The 17,824-nt window shown below is 36.9% G+C and overlaps 1 protein-coding gene across 4 annotated transcripts in view; it reads right to left on the bottom strand.

Annotated features, from left to right (window-relative positions):
* Positions 1–14,702, bottom strand: part of LOC149815447 (piezo-type mechanosensitive ion channel component) — a 195,499-nt gene extending 180,797 nt beyond the window's left edge. For 3 of the 4 annotated variants that reach the window (XM_089989670.1, XM_089989671.1, XM_089989673.1), the window contains exons 1-2: positions 14,218–14,702; positions 13,240–13,320 (exon numbers count right to left, since the gene is read on the bottom strand). In XM_089989670.1, coding sequence (XP_089845796.1) covers positions 13,240–13,320; positions 14,218–14,278 — 142 coding nt within the window. In that variant the 5' untranslated portion in view covers positions 14,279–14,702. Of the gene's footprint in view, positions 1–6,976; positions 7,098–13,239; positions 13,321–14,217 lie in introns of those variants that run through there. The other variant, XM_089989672.1, reaches the window with a different exon arrangement.
* Between the last annotated feature and the right edge of the window lie 3,122 nt (positions 14,703–17,824).

The following is a 17,824-nucleotide window of genomic DNA, read 5'->3' as shown; positions in this document are numbered from 1 at the left end:
GGTTAATGAAAACACCTGACATAATAAACCCTCGGATCGGTCTCGGTTGTTTCTATGTTTCGCGTCTGTGCGTACCCACAGGCCAGTTAATATCAGAACTTAAAAAATATCTTCTTGAATAGTTGTGGATGATTGAGACTTACACTGCTTGAAATGCTTCAACTAACAGCTCTTTGCACATATTACACTTGTTAGAATAGATTACAATTGTATTAATTGTTTAAATATCATAATTGTTTATCTCATAAATGTCCTGCTTTATTTTCATTCTACTTATATGTTCGTGCACCTACTGGTTTGTTATAAAAGTGACCCATTTCATGGGCAGGTGAGGAGTAGGACTTCACAGGCGGCCGATGGCGTGGTGCAATATGGATCAAGATTTATCTTCTTTCTGCTGGCGGCTTGGCTCTGAGTCTTTTTTGAGTTTTCTTTAGATTATTGAACTTTGGAACAAGATGCTCATTTTGTAATAAACTGCAGATTTTTTATCTATTGTCTTATTTCCTCAATTCCTTTAAGTTGTTGTTCATGTAAACGATGGTTTTTCAGCTAACGTACCCAGGATTGTTGACTTGTGCTCCTTTCTAAATATCTTCCGCTGTCGTTTTTAAAAGTTAAAACTTTAAATCTTTGAAAGATTTTTCGATAAGGTTTTTGAAATCACAAGTCAAAATTTTGGGGCGTTACATCATGTGTAAATTTATGCACTGCGTAGGTGTAGGATATATCTTGTAATTTAGCCTTTTGCCAAAGGGCTTTTATGTCTTTTGTAATATAAACTAATATAAGATCATTAGGGCACGCCAAACGAGTTGTGGCTGCCGTCAAGTTGTTGTTTCTCTTTCTCTCCTTTCTCATACTCTCTTGCTGAATAGATCTGTGGTGCCACATCGACTTCTAACATGGTATCAGAGTTGAGGGTAGCGTATTCTTCCAAAAGGTATGCCCAAATAGATCTGCGGTTTTAATTCCAAGTTAGAAGATCTTCTTCTTTCTCTTTTCTGTTTCGAATATTCTCTCCTCGCCACTATCTCATTATAAACCCGTTATTTCTCATCTATTTCTAATCCCATATCTGTGTCGTCTTTTCTCTCTTTCTGATTTTCCTTTAATATCAGAACTATCTCCTCTTTTCTTTCGAATCAGATCTGCATCTTTCATCCCTACACCAGATTCGCATCTTAATTTATTTTAAATTTTCTTTTCTGCGTCTTAAATTTCATTTTCTTCTGTCCTTCTTTTGGGTCATATCTGGATTACACCAGATTCGTTATAAACCCTGTTCCTCCTTTCCCACCAGATCTGGTAAGTTTTCTTCTATCCCTCTTTTGGATCATATCTAGAACAAGAGCCTTTGTTTCAGGCAGTTTTTATTATAAACCCTAAAGCCACTGCTTGCATACTCTATTGGAATAGCTCACGTTGTTTGGGAACGTCTGATATCGCGCATCAGACTAATCCGTTAAGTTCCCTAAGAATACTCTTTCATTACAGGTTGTCGACTTATACAACTGCTAATCTGGTTGGACTGGGGGGAGGTTTTTTATTCATCTTTCCTTTCATTTCCATTCTTAATATGGAATTTTCTTCTTCCCAAGCAGGTCTTTCTTCAAATTTCCTCAGTCAGCTTGTGTCTGAAAAATTAAACCATTCCAATTTTCTGACTTAGAAAAGACAAATCGTTCCTTTTATAAGAAGTCAGGATCTGTCTGGGCATCTGGATGGATCAATTCCTACCCCACCACAATTTATTTCGCAGGAAACACAGGATGATAAAGGGAATACATCAATTCAGTTAACACAAAATCCAGAGTTCGCGGCTTGGATGAAGCGGGATCAGGCCTTAGTGGCCTACATTACTTCAACCTTGTCTCAAGAGGTCTTGATATCCATTCCTGATGATTGCACTGCCGCAGAGTTATGGAATAAGCTTGTTCAAACATATTCTCAAATATCAGAGGTTAAGGTCTTATTCTTGAAGCGGGAATTCCAGACTCTCCAAAGGGGCACCATGTCCATTATGGAGTACTTAAACAAAATGAAAACAATAACGGATCAGCTTGCTATTGTTGGAAGTATAGTATCAGACAAGGAGATAGTACAACAAACTTTGAATGGACTCGGGGAAGAATATCATGCTCTTACCACATCTTTGTTGTGCTTGCCAGAATTACCATGTTTTGAAGACTTTCGAGCTAAGCTTTTACAGTATCAGATGAGTCTGAACAGATTGACCACCAGGAACGAACAGTCCAATACACAAAATGTTTTGGTTACAGATATATATCAAGGTGGTGCTCGTGGTGGGAATAATTTTCGAGGTGGAAGAGGTCATGGTCGTCATCGACAAGGAGATCGCGGGCTTCTTCCTACTCCGAATATGTCAGGAAACTCTACAGTGGTAAATCGAAATATTCATACATGCTTTCTCTGCAACAAAAAGGGGCATATCAAAGCAAATTGTTGGTTAAACCCTCAAAACAAAGGCAGAAATAATAGAGCAGAGGGAAAAAAGGAAACTGAGGGATCGAAGCTTTCTGGAGATGTACAACAACTCTTACTTGCAGCTTTTTCACAAATGAATATTAAGCAGAATGATCAGGGAGAGTGGCATATAGACTCTAGAGCAGCCACTCACGTGACAGGTAATTCGGGTAAGCTCACTAACTTATCTCCTTATTTCGGAAAAGGCAGTATTGTTACTGGTGATAGAACACACCACCCTATTACTCACACTGGAAATGCACAAATTTCATTGTCATCTTCTAGTTTTAATTTGTCTCATGTTTTTCTTGCTCCTAATATAAAAAAGAATATTATTTCTGTATCTAAGCTTGTCGATGATACAAATTCTTCAGTCGAATTTACCCCCTCTTCTGTGCATGTCAAGGATCTTCAAACGAAGGAGACGTTCGCTAGAGGGGAGCGACAGGGGAATATGTACGTCGTCAACGAGGATCTTTCTACGACTGTCTTGAAGCCATCTTCTATCTCAAAGTCGCCATCACAACTTCCAAAGTCGAGTTCTTCGAATGTTTTGAGTATGAGTCAATGCAATAAGCCATATATATGACATGGTCGTCTTGGTCATTGTAGTCGTACTTTCATTGAAAAGCTTGTGTCGAATAATCTTATTTCAGAGTCTAATCTACTCTCTGAGCCCGATGTTAAGAAGTGTTCCAGTTGTGAGTTATGCAAGAGTCATGTTCTTCCATTTTCTTTTATAAATAAAAGAGCTTCAAGACCTTTTGAAATTGTGTATTCTGCTGTATGGAGACCTGCTCCTGTATGTTCCTCTTCTGGAAGTCGATATTATGTTCTTTTTATAAATAGTTTTTCCCGCTATACCTGGATACACTTCATGAAACACAAATCTGAAGTCTTTGAGCTATTTCAAAAATTTTGTGCAATGGTTAGAAATCAATTTTTCACCAATATCATGCATTTCCAATGCGATGGGGGAGGTGAGTATTCCTCAACCGACTTTATTGACTTTTTTCGAAATAATGGGATAAGTCGGCGAGTATCTTGCCCCCATACACCTCAACAAAATGGAGTGGTTGAACGGAAACATCGCCATATTGTTGAGAGTGTCATGAGCATGCCCTATGATAGCAATGTTCCCACCAGTCTTTGGACAGAAGCCTTTCACACTATTGTACATGTTATCAATCGCCTGCCTATGACAGTTCTTGCAGATAAATCTCCTTATTGTGTTCTTTTTTAACATCACCCTGACTATAATGATTTGCGAGTTTTTTGTTGTGTTTGCTATGTGCATATTGATAAATCTCTAAGAAATAAGTTTCAGGATAAGGCCTCCAAATACAGATTTGTGGGGTATGCAGAAGACTACAAGGGTTATAGATGCTATGATCCCATTATCAAACGTGTTAAAATCTCCAGAAATGTTTTTGATGAACAAAATTTTGAAGGTGAGCTTTCATCTCAGCAAAGTCAGTCTTGCAATATAGAAGTCTACGATCCCTGGATGAGTGCAGACTTGTTTGCCAGTGAAAGGGAGTTTAGTCAATCTTCTTATGACAGAACTGAGATAAGAGAGGGAAATCATCAAGAATAGCTCATGTCACAAGAAGCAGTGCCTTCCGTATCTGAAGGTTTTAAAAAAATTTCAAGCCAGGTATATGCTAGAAGAGATAAGGATCGTTCTTCTGACAATGTAGAAGAGAGCATGAATCAACCCACTGCAAGGAGGTCTGTAAGAAATCGTCATCCAATCCAGAGATGGGTTAGCTATGACATTTTTTCTCTGGATTTTCAGTTATTCATGTCATAAGTTGAGAGGCAAGACGAGCCTATTGCATTTCATCAAGCCATCAAATCACGTAAGTGGATTGAGGCAATGAATGAAGAAATGGAAGCTCTACATGAATGTCAAACTTGGGTGATTATCCCTAGACCGGAAGGCAAAAATGTTGTAGGATCAAAGTGGGTTTACAAAATTAAATACAAGCCTGATGGAAGTATAGAACGTCATAAAGCAAGGCTCGTTGCTCGAGGTTTTACTCAAGAGTATGGACAAGACTATGATGAGACCTTTAGTCTTGTTGTTAAGATGGGAACTATTTGTATTATCCTTTCCCTAGCAGTTGAATATAGATGGACATTGAGCCAGTTGGATGTAAAGAATGCCTTTTTGCACGGAGATTTGAAGAAAGAGGTATATATGGAGCAACCCCCCGGCTATGTTGAAGGAGATCCAGAAGCATATGTGTGCAAGCTGAAGAGAGCGCTCTATGGGTTAAAGCAAGCATCTAGATCTTGGTTTGAAAGCTTCTCATTCAAAATACAAAATCATGGTTTTCGTAGGTGCTTTCTTGATCATTCCTTGTTCATTTACAAAAATGAAGATATGACTACTTTGTTGCTCATATATGTTGATGATATAGTCATCACCGGGAATTCTGACGATCACATACAGGTGGTGAAAGGTTTGCTAATGCAGAATTTTAAGATGAAAGACCTTGGGGAATTAAGATATTTTCTTGGTGTTGAAGTGGACAAGAAAGGCGATGTTTTGACTCTTATACAACACAAGTACACTCTTGATTTATTGAGTAAAGCTGGGAGGACAAATTGCAAACCCTTGACTACTCCCAGTGCTCTAAACCAAAGGTTAAGTTCACAAGATGGAGAAATATATCATGATCCCACTAGATATCGAAGTATTGTTGGAATGTTACAATATCTAACATTCACCAGACCAGACATTGTATATGTTGTGAATCAAGTATCACAGTTCATGCATGAGGCAAGAACTGGACATATTGAAGCTATGAAGAGAATCTTGAGATACTTGAAGGGAACCATTGGAGATGGACTTGCTTATCAAAGGAGTTGGTCAAGCAATAAGGGTCATGAAATACTTATGCTGATGTAGACTGAGCAGGTGATCCAGATGAAAGAAGGTTTGTTTCTGATTATTGCATCTTCATAGAAAATAACCTAGTATCATGGAATAGTAAGAAACAAAAGACTATTGTCAGATCTAGCACAGAAGCAGAGTATCGATCCATGGCAGCTGGAACAGCAGAAGCAACTTGAGTGAGGCACTTGCTACATGATCTAGGAGAAATTATCACAGGTTCATTATTGTTATGTGACAACCATAGTGCCAGCAATATCTCCTTTAATCTGATTCGCCACAGCCGCACGAAGCACATTGAAATTGATCAGCATTTCATTTGGCAAAAGGTGGAAGAAAAAGAAATCATGCCTCAACACGTTAGGACTGAAAATCAAGTTGCTGACTTGTTTACAAAAGGTCTAACAAAACACCATTATTGGTTCTTAAAGAACAAGTTGTCCATGATTCAAGACCATGCACAACTTGAGGGAGGGTGAAAACACGTGACTTATTCTTGCATTGGATCGGGTTTGAAATAGATTCAGATCCATGTTCATGTGTAAATTTATGTACTGCGTTGGTGTAGGATAAATCTTGTAATTTAGCCTTTTTGCCAAAGGGCTTTTATGTCTTTTGTAATATAAACTAATATAAGATCATTAGGGCACGCCAAACGAGTTGTGGCTGCCGTCAAGTTGTTGTTTCTCTTTCTCTCCTTTCTCATACTCTCTTGTTGAATAGATCTGTGGTGCCACATCGACTTCTGACAAGTGTATGATTCATTCTTTATGTATTTGTTAGTAATTTTGTAATAGTAGCATGCTTAGGGGTATCATTGTCTTTCAAGTTTGAAAGGGGTTCATTGCATTTGGTTATATAAAGACAAGCAATTTGGTCATCGTAAAAGGTATATATGTATGTATTTATGCATGCATGGGTTCATTGCATTTGGTTATATAAAGACAAGCAGTTTGGTCATTGTAAAAGGTATATATGTATGTATTTATGCATGCATGCATGTATGTGTGTATGCACATACCTATATACGTGCGTATGTATGTATGTATGTGCCCCCTTAATAGAGGATTCCCAGCCCTAATCTTTCAGTGGCTGGTTCAAGAAACTTCAATTTCTCTCTTACGTTCTCCTTCTACCTCTTCCACTTCTTCCAGTCTTCTATTTTCTTGCTGGGCATGTTTTCCAAGATTGAGCTTGTCAAACTCCAAGGCAGGAATTGACATGGAGCTCCTACCCAATCAACAAAATAAAATTTAAATGATGAAACTATTATCGTGCTCTTCAACTTTGTTTTATAATATACTAGAACATGAGCTATTGCCCCTTTCAAGTGTTCCATTATTCTTTTAAAAGTCATTGTAAATGTATTAAGCTTGCATAAATTGACATGCCTGATATACTATATAGGTAATAACATGAAGATTAATAGTAAAATACTGAAGTAGTAATCCCCTCCTACACTCCTGTACAATTCTGCATTTGATATAGGATGACCATCATTTTTCAAAAAAAAAAATCATTGAGCTCTATTGGTGTCTCAATCAGTTCAGCATTGACAAAATTATCTACAACATATTTGACACATACTGTTACATCATGAAGCCACCATCCTTGCCCATCTCCATAACAAGTGCCTCAGCTATCCCAAGTCCTCCGTTTTAAATTTCTCATGTAAAAATGGTAGCTTAATGCTCCTATCTGCTTTCACCATTGTTTCATCTCTATAAGTCATGTAACCAACCCATGGAGTAAGTTTAACATAGATATGAACTATATTTTGCAAAATAATAAAGAACTATCTCAATGCAAGTGAAAATTATATCATTTTGTTTTCTAAACATAATAGCTAATCTCTGGTGGACAAACTAATGAGTGAAATTGCCGCAAACTAGAATTGGGACAAATAAAGATATTTTATTTTTTATGAAAGAGAGAAGGACAAGACTCACAGTAGGAGAAAATTGTTCAAACATACACAAAATGTAATGTCGTGCATTCTTACACTTAGTTAAATTTTGAGATTTCTGAAATTTGGCTAAGTATTGTAGAAATATAAGAAAACCCTTGATATTAGGATGTGATAATTGAGTTTGAGCGTAGACCAAGTCTCATCAACAATACCTAAACGAGCCAATTAAAAGTTGATAAAAAGTTTTATTTTCGACCTTTAAATTCAAGCAAAATTCAGGTTATTTTCAGGCGAATTTCAGATGTGAAATTCGAGTTATATATCGTTGGATGCGTCTCAAAATTCTGAGCGTAACGATATTTTACTTCTCTGAATACGGGTTACGGTTGGCCCGAAAATCATAATTTTTCAAAAAAGGACTGCCTCGACGGGCCAGGTCCGGATTTGGATCAGGCTGGATCCAATGCTTATGATCCAAATTAATATGGATCTGAACTCTATAAAAGACCCATATTAATCTGGATTTGATTCAGCCCAGGACGCAATTGGATTTTGGATATGAATTTAGATCTTAGATCGGAATATAGATCCAAACCCATACTCAACAAAAATACAGCTTTAAATTCACGTCTTATATTTAAATTGAGGTTATTTAGAGTTAAAAATACTCCCAAAGAGATAAGGTACCCTTTGAAAGTTTCTAGATATTTAATTATTAATAATTAATTAATTAATTCTAATTAATTAATTTTAATTAATTCTGAATTTCAATTTTTAGAAACTAATTAGGATTCCTTAGTAGGGTCCTTAAATGGGTCTAAGAAGAATAAAGAAGGTTTGAGAAAGACTTTAAAAAAAATAGAAACTTTGAAAAGTCAACAAAGAAAGAATTTTAAAATTTTTGGAAAGTTGAGAGTGAGAGTCCCAAAAGGGGAAAACTCTCTCTCTCTCCAGCCCAGAGAGGGAGGGGGGGCGTCACCCCCCTTCTGGCCTATAAAAAAATCAAAAAACAAAAAGAGAAAGAGAAGGAAAAAAGAGAGGAAAAGAGGGAAGAATAAGAAAGAAGAAAAAGGCTTCTTCTCCAAACACCCATCATTTTTTTCGGTTTTTCTCGATCTACGAATAAAGTACGGATCTTTCTTTTGGTTCGAATGAGAAAAAGAGCATGGATTTGCATTCCATACAAGATTTTAATGAAAATCCATAAAAAAAAGTAAATCTGGATATTTGCTCTATTATGCATGGATTGGTATTAACAATTTCCCATTTTCGGGGTTTAGTTTGGGAAAAAATACATATATCAATACGTGTATTGTATATGTATCTCATTATGTGCCGTGAATCCCTAAATCGGGACAGATTTGCCATGCTTGAAACATGCACAAATCTGGCCCAGATTTAGCACAGTTAAAATCTTGGAAAGAATATGTATATTTTCTGCATCTAGTTAAAATTTTTGGTATATGTTTGTTCTTATGATAAAACAGAAATTTTATTCATGATAAAAGTTGTAAATTAAGTGCTTATTCCATGGTAAATTTATTTTACATAAATAACCTAAGGTAAAAACCATGTATGCTCGTGGGAAAATTCCTTGTACACATACATATCTTTATGTAAATCTGCAAAAGCATGTTTACCTGTTTATGGATCAAGCGTAACCGAATGAAAATATGCATATTCATGCATACGTGATACATGAAATTTTGTATACACATGCAGCCTAAATGATTGTGCATATGAATGCATATTCAAAAAAAAAAAACACATGTTTAAATTCCTGTACATTGAAGTTTTGTTGCTTATGTTTTACACTTGTTACTGGGCTGACTGACAGCCCAGCCAAGTCATGTCAGGCCCTGGCAGACCTGCACAGGTTCAGCCTATGCAGGGTGTTTGCAGGGTTTTGAACAACAACAACTACGCCTTCATCCCAAAACAATTGGGGTCGGCGATATGAACCAAAAAAGAAAATCATTATGGGCCTTCCACATGAATCCTTCTCCTCCAATCATTTCTATCCAATGCCATGTCCTCGGTGAGGTTCAAAGCATTCATATCCTTTCCTATCACCTCCATCCATGTCTTCCTAGGCCTACCCCGACCTCTTTTAACTAATATATTTTCCCATTTCTCCATTCTTCTAACTGGAGCATCATTAGGCCTTCGCCGAATATGTCCAAACCACCGTAAATGATTCTCTCTCATCTTATTTTCAATGGGTGCAACGCCTACCTTCTTTCGTATCTCCTCGTTCCGAATCTTATCTTTTATTGTACTTCCACACATCCATCTAAGCATACGCATCTCAACTACACTCATTTTTTGAATATGATGTCTCTTGGCAGCACAACATTATGTACCATATAGTAAAGCGGGCCTAATAGTCGTCCTATAAAACTTTCCCTTCAACAGCAATGGCATTCTACGATCGCACAACACTCCAGTTGCACTTTTCCATTTCATCCACCCAACCTTTATCCTATGATTTACATCTCCATCAATTTCTCCATACTTTTGAATGATAGATCCCAAATATTTGAAACAATCATGCACCGGTATTTCTTGCTCACCAAGCTTCACTACACTCACATCACTACTTCGTTGCTTACTAAACCGACATTCCATATATTTTGTCTTACTCTTACTCAACTTAAAACCTCTTGCTTCCAATGTCTGTCTCCATAATTCTAACTTAGCATTAACCCCAGCTCTAGACTCATCAATGAAAACAATATCATCAGCAAACAACATACACCATGGCACATTTTCTTGAATTGATCTCGTAAGCTCATCCATCATTATAGCAAATAGGAAAGGGCTTAAAGCAGATCCTTGATGTAACCCAACCGTTATAGGAAAATTGGTTGTCACCCCTCCACAAGTGCGGACATTGGTTACTACTCCTTCATACATATCTTTAATTATACTAATATACTTGAGAGAAACACCTTTCTTCATCATTGTCCACCAGAGAACGTCCCTAGGTACTCTATCGTATGCCTTCTCCAAATCAATAAAAACCATATGTAAATCTTTGTTTCTCTCTCTATTTCTCTCAATAAGTTGTCTAAGAAGATGTATAGCTTCCATAGTTTATCTTCCAGGCATAAAACCAAATTGATTCTCCGATATCATGACAACCTTCCTCAACCTAGACTCAATCACCCTCTCCCAAAGTTTCATAGTATGACTTATGAGTTTTATACCACGATAGTTTATGCAATCCTGTATATCACCCGTATTCTTATATAGAGGCACCAAAGTACTCTTCCTCCACTCATTAGGCATCTTATTTGTCCGTCAAATCTTGTTAAAAAAATTTGTCAACCATTCTAAACCTTTCTCTCCCAAGCACTTCCAAGCCTCGATAGGTATACCATAAAAAACCAGCCGACTAGTAGTCAGCTGGGTATTTTAGTCACATTAGGCCGGCTCGCAGCCCAACCGAACTGGCCTTGGCCTCTCGCATTAGCGCAGCCATGTGTTGGTTGGGCATGATATATAAAAAAAAAAGGTGAACTGGAAAAAAAATATAGATATATAAAATTTTTGTATTGCGTGTGTATGTTGCAGCTGGGCAGCCTGGCAGTCCAGCCGAGGGGCTCGGTCGGGCAGTCCTTGGCTCTGTCATGCCCAGTCCAGCCACTCGGTTGGACTGGTGCAGGACTGGCAGACCAGTCTGTATGGTATTTAAAAAATAAACTCAAAAAAAAAAACAGGAAAGCATTTTTTTTAAAAACAGAAATTTCTTTTGTTGTTGTTTCTTTATGTCAAGCAAGTGAGGCCCCAGCCGACCCACTGTCGGTTGGGTTACTTTTGCCAGGTCAGCCCCAGCCGACTGGATCGGCTGGCAAAGGGCCTGACCCAGCTGACTGGGTCTGTTGAGTCATATGTTTACAAAAATTTTGCTAAAGAATTAAAAGTGAATGCTATTCTTAATTGTCATTACATGTCCGGATTCTGACTAAATAATATGCAAAACTGGTACATGATCAATTCTTTTAGTTTATGCATATTGCTTATGCCAAATTGAGCTTGAACGAAAACTCAGATTTGTATGTAAAATGTCAAATTTGATATTTATATTAGATTTAGCCTTATGCATGCAAAAGAACGAAAAGTTCACATGCTTAGACTTGATATATTATGATTAATCAAAGTATTATTACAAGGTTGCTTTCTTGTGCATGCGCATACGTTAAATAGATGTGTTTTGACAAGTGCATCATGGCATGAGTGTTCACTTGTTTACTTTGAGACAATTCATGAATAGAAGCATCTAATTGGCATAATTATATGAACACATGCATATGAATATTGTTCATGCACATCTTTGAATTTGCATACATGATTGTGCATTGAAAAGCATGTAAAAAGAATGCATAATTAGCATGTTCTTTGTGATTTTTGCATATGAATGCATAGATGGTCAAAAATAGTTCATCGTAGGTTGTGTGAGCCTTGAGCATGTGTTGCTCCTTATTTAATTGTTTATGCATGGCAAAAATCAAACTTGATATTACTGTTCTAATTGCACTGTTACATGTTGCCATGGGCTGCGGTCCTGTGATGAGCTTCGCATGCTGATTTGTAAACCTTATTATTAATTTTGCATGTTGAGTTGCAAATTAAATAAATTGTTTTAATAACAAGATAAAAGAAGAGAACAGTGTAATATACGTTTTCTCGATGTCCATTCTTTAGTATGGGAATCCTAGACATTGCGGTTTTGGAGAACTGTGAGGATACTAAAACTCTGTGTGTGTTGTTGTGCTCCTGAACCCGATATTGAGGTTTACCTTCCGGCTATGATTTTAGGAAGATTTCACCACTTTGCCTCGGAGGTGGTGTGTAGACACAGTTGTTGTTTTAGTATACCAAGAAAGTGGTATTATGGTTGTTGATTTTCATAGTGTCCCGACATTAGATATTGATTTCTAATATTCCGATAGATGGTGTTGATTCTTGATATTAGTCGAGGGCTAAGTGTGGAACTTAGTAATAAACTAAAAATTGTGTGTTAAGCTACAACTGGGGACCTAATTTGACCTCAAAAACTTTTAGTCGTTTTTTAGTATCCGCGAGCAGCAGTAATAAAAAGAGAAGCTAAAGTTTTTGTGCATTTAATAAGGACATGCATATAAAAGAAAACTTTAATAAAAGATAATAATTTATTCATGCATGTGCACTGAAATCATGTATATTTTTGTTATACATTTGATCATATATATTTACTTGTTCCCTTGTGATATATTGGTGATTGCATGATATTTGTTCTCTAATGCATGATAAATGTCTTTATTGCTTAATTGATGTTCTATATTGCTTATTAGTTGTTCCTTCTTGTTCAGCAATAGTTCCTTAATGAATAAATGATTAAATGAATTATGAATTTACTGCAATAGTAGCCCTCTAAAATATTGCATGAATCTTATTTATGTTCTTCTTATTTGATTCATTAGAGGGACTTGTACGCAGGATTTTTTATTCTGACAACTTTACTTTTGTATTTTTAGTCTCCAAGGCCAAGTGAAAAGACTTGCTTTTGCGATGAGCTACGAGCGCTACACGACTACTTGACAGACTCTTTCTAGGGACAGCATGGCTTCACCTTTTACTTTATTTATATTCATTTGCTTATGTTTTCTGACTATATAAATTCAATTAATATAGTTGGTTTGTTTTGGATGATGGGTATAAGATCTCTTGTTGTTGTAGATGTGTTATAACTGTAAATGCCTCAGGTCTCTGAGAATGTTTTCGCAATTGTTTTAAAAGAAAAAAAATTGTCACTTATTCACGGATACGAGTTGGGGTCGTTACACAAAAGTATTTCAAGTGTAGCTATAAAGTAAAACAATGAAAATTCAAACAAATGTGACAAAGTCACTCTTAGGCAAAATTAAATAGAGAAAGATACAAGGGTAGAATAGCAAACCTCTTCTTGGACCAGTATACTGTAGGATAAGAAAGGCCAATAGATCAATGAAAGAAATCAAACTCCAGTTAAGCAATGAACCTGCATGTGAAAATAAAACATTATAACTTAATTTGCTTCAAACTTGCAGGAGATATCTAAACACTCAGACAGCGAACTCAAAGATGTCATAGTTGAAATTTGTTTTGAGACACTAGAAGAAAGTTGTGATAAACATTTCACAGCAATCTTCCGGCCTGCCATTGTATAAGAAAAAGATCGTTTGCATAGGCACAAATCATTACCCTAAAAAGCTAGATATTATGAACACTCCTTTGTTGTTATATTTCTGTTACTTATATTGCTGGAATAAATGAAACATATAAAGTTGATGGGCAAAAGAGTGATGATGCTACACCAGCTCGGTGTTACGCATTACAGATTGAAAACAGGAATGCATAGGAAGCTAAAGCTAGTCAAACACACTGTCATTTCAACACAGAATGCAATAGTTATCATGCATAAATTATCAACACCAAGGCTCCCGTATCAGACAAATTATGGTTTCTTCCACACAATAAATGTTTCAACGCACCAAATAAACCGATCAATCATAAACAACCATCATAATCTACTCACATGCTCAGAAAAAAAAAGCATCTTCAATTTGAAATTTTGCCAACTATTCTCAAGACAAACAATATAAATTTACGCATGCAATGCACCAGTATTCTTGCAAGCATGCTGCATAAATTGGCCAAGATGGAAGAAGATATCAATGCATAAACAGAAATTATGCAAAACTATCAACCCCCAAATCAAATTAACAATGAGCGTGATTGAGTTCGTATACAATCCCTATACAGACAATCTCCATCTAACCCGAAAACCGCGCATAAAAGCCATCAAAACCGCGTTTACGTAGAATCATCAGCTAATATACCAACAAGCAAAGACACTAGAAAATAATAAGAACCAAACAATTAGCGAGACAAGTACCTATTAGAAGCAGCATAGGCAAGACAAACCCAAATAAGAAATTCCCCATCTTTGTCCTCATTCCGTCTTCCAAAAGGCCGCTTGCTCAACAATAAAGCGTCATCCTTCCACGACGATTCTCCCTCTTTTCTCCAGCGAATAAAACGACCAACGTCGTGAAACCCATCAAAATCTTCGTGGGCAGGCCATGAATCGAAACAAAACCAGAAGTTACGGATACCCAAATGCAAAATCAGGGAAACAACATGCAAAATTATTGTTATCTCCACCAAACTAAGGTGAAAAGTAGGAGGAAATCAATGGCTTGTGAGGGGGAGATTATGATGGAACTGTGGATCGGATGAGAGGGAGACGAATAATCCGACGCTGCCAACAGAAACTATGGATTGGAGGGGAATGAAGTCGGTGGGATCGAGAAATCGAATCGGAAGAGCTAGGGGAAGGTGACGCGTATGATCACCCCGATCTTCGCTTGCATGAGCAATACGCCCTATATTTTGTCATTGATTCAATTTGATGGGTTTTTTGTGTTTATTTATTTTTCTAGTTTTTTTAATTGATGGCAATTAATTAGCTGGAAAAAATCAGAATCCTTTCGTTTCAAAGGTGACACGTGGATGACGGAAATAATCCTCTTTTATTTTTAATTAGTGAAAATGCGCTGTGATTTGGGCAAAATCTCAGTATTGGGGATTTTTTCTCATGACAAAACGAAAAAGCTCACAATAAATGTGTATACTTCAAAAAAAACACATTTTGAAAGCATCGATGACCAAAAAAATATGGTCAAATCAATACCATCTAGGCGACTATTACTTTAAACGTATAAGAATCCCCAAAGTAGTTATGGATGAGTGTTGTTAATATCATGATATTTTGAAAACAACTTGGTATTTTTATATTTATACTTTATATCATTATTTGAATGTTGTATGATACAAACATGATACTTTCAAAATATTAACATTATTTATTACATTAATATAGATTATCTGCTCCAACTATGGTGGTTGGTAAGGCTGCACACGAACCTAGCTGAGCCTGGGCTCTTCCAGCTGGGCTCGAATATTTCAAACTCAAGCTGGAGCTAAAGTCAAGAAACCACTTCACTAAAGTCATTTGTTGCGATATCATGAATATAATACCTTACATGTACATAATAACAACTCTAGTTGAGCCTAAACAAGATTTTTCAATAAAAAACAATTAGAAACAAATTGTGTTTGATAGCTCAATTTATATAATTTATTAGTAATTTTTTTAAAACAAATAAATATCAACAAAATACATAGTGGTTTTACTTTAAACATTGTGATATGTCGTGATAAGTTTTTGTATTGGCGTGATTTTAATACATCACTAGATATTGAGATTTATTTCTTATATAGGCAGTATTGTAACTGTTGTAAAGCACTTCATAGGCACAACTGGTCGTGCAGGTGATAGAGAGCACTCGGTAGCATGAGCGTATGGTATGGGTTGTGCTTATAGGAGAGCAGGTTATATGTTACCCACACACACACACACCACCGAACAGGGCCGGTAGCTCCATCTCATGTTCGGGGGTTTCCAAAGAACGCCACGTATATGATGTCGAGCGCCACGTATAAGATGCAGACCGTCTAGTATCCCCATGTGTGTCTGCATCACATAGCATCGTAATTTGGTGTCATCACAAAGACTTAAGTACCCTTTACCGTCATTCTCTTCCTCTTCCTGGAACGGACATAAATGCCCTCCATCTAGAAAATTGAGTCGGCGGTTGGTAAAAAGGACAAAACTGCCCTCCATCGTTATCGCGCCAAAATTTCTAGCAAAGTTTGCGTATATAGCAAGTTGTATGTTGTAGGATCTAAATAGTTCAAAACAATTCATTCTCGCCCTAAGCAGAAAACTCTATCGGAGCATATTTTGCCTTCATCTGTTGTCGTCGGATCATCCGTTTCCTTCTTTTATTGCCGCCGGAGCATCCTTTCCTTTGCTCTGCTACCGCCAGAGCATCCGTTTTCGTCTTATGCGCAGTCGCAGCATGGTTGCCACCATCTGTTGCGTATACGTTCTTACTGTTTCTTACTCTACAGTTGGAATATCCAAAATCCTATCATTTCGGTGAGTTTCGTATAAGGTTTCGTTATGGAATCTGAAGATTGTTTCTTATACAACGATTTGTAAGTTTGAATCGGCGATGATTTATACATTCAAAGCAATAGTGATGTGTGTTTGTTAAGATACATCGATTTGTATATAAATTTGCTAAATCTTACAACGATGTGTACTTATGAAGCCAAATATTGCGATGATTTGTAATCATGATGATCGTTTAATGTGTTGTGCAGGTTAGCAATGTCTGCGGCTCAACAAAGAAGAAATACCCCATCGTTCTATGGGTTGTGTATTAGAGAAATGATCCATCAGCCCCATCTATCTAAGGTTTTTGAAAGGTACCAAAATATACTTAAGATTGAGAATGATAAAGACAAGGAAAAAGCGTTGGAATTGTATTGTGTGGAAGATTATCCATCAAAGCAAGAATGTTGAAGAACTAAAAATGCAGAAGAAGGATGACCAAGAGAAGGCAAAGCAAATAAATAAGGAGGAGAATGAAAAGAAAAGGCAAAGGAAGAAGGCAGAGGAGAGGGAAAGGCAAAAAAAGAATGAGGAGGAGAAGGAAAGGGAAAAAAAGAATGAGGAGGAGAGGGAAAAAAAATTGAACAATCTAAAGGAGGATGCTAAGACGGAAACGCGGAAGCTGTTGTTGGGGCATATAGCAATGCGAAACAGGGTAAAGCTACTAAAGGAGGCGGAGGAAAGGCGAAGGCAATTGAATAAGGAGGAGGAAGAGAAGGAACAGAATAAGCTTTAGGATGAGAAAGAAAAGGAAAGGCGAATGAGGGAGAAGGAGTTTGAGGAAGGGAAGGAAAGGCAAAGGAAAGAGAAGGAGGATGAGGAAAAGAAGAAAAGAGAAATGAAGGAGAAGGAGGAGGAGGAAGAAAAGAAAAGAGAAAGGAAGAAGCAGTAGGAGAAAGTGGAGGAAAGAAAGAAACAACATGAGGAAGAGAAAGAAAGGCGGCAGAAGGAGAAGGCGGATGAGAAAAAGTAGGAAAGAGAAAGGAAGGAAAAAGATGGAGGAGGAAGAGAAGAAAATGGAAAGGAAGTGTACCAACCAGAAAGGCCTAGGTTGGAGGGATTGGTTGAACAGGAGAAAAGTGCGACCAAGGTAAATAAATATATCCTGTCTGTGAAGATTTAATAATATGTTTAGCGATTTTTATATAGTGATTACTGTGTTAGTTATTAATATGTATAGTGATTACTGTGATAGTGTGTGTGCAACCAATATTATTTATAGCGATTAGTAGAATATTATTTATAAGTACAAATGGTACTAATTTACAATTGGTAGGAATAATATGTTATTGTGTGTTACAGGGAGGTCAGAGGAGAAGTAGAGCACGAGTTGAAAAACTCGAAGGTCGGTATTAGTGGCATGTAGTTCTGTCGTGGTATGGTCAGCTGAGTGCATATCAGAAGGACCGATTACGAAATATGCACTTCGGTGGTCTTTTGGACCAGCAATATTTTGAAACTTGTTGGAAGATCATGACCC

Source organism: Nuphar pumila, chromosome 15 (genome assembly GCF_984573655.1).
Source record: "Nuphar pumila chromosome 15, dmNupPumi1.hap1.1, whole genome shotgun sequence".
Lineage (NCBI taxonomy): Eukaryota > Viridiplantae > Streptophyta > Magnoliopsida > Nymphaeales > Nymphaeaceae > Nuphar > Nuphar pumila.
The sequence above is the reverse complement of the archived record's forward strand: the minus strand, read 5'-3'. Positions and strand labels throughout refer to the sequence as shown.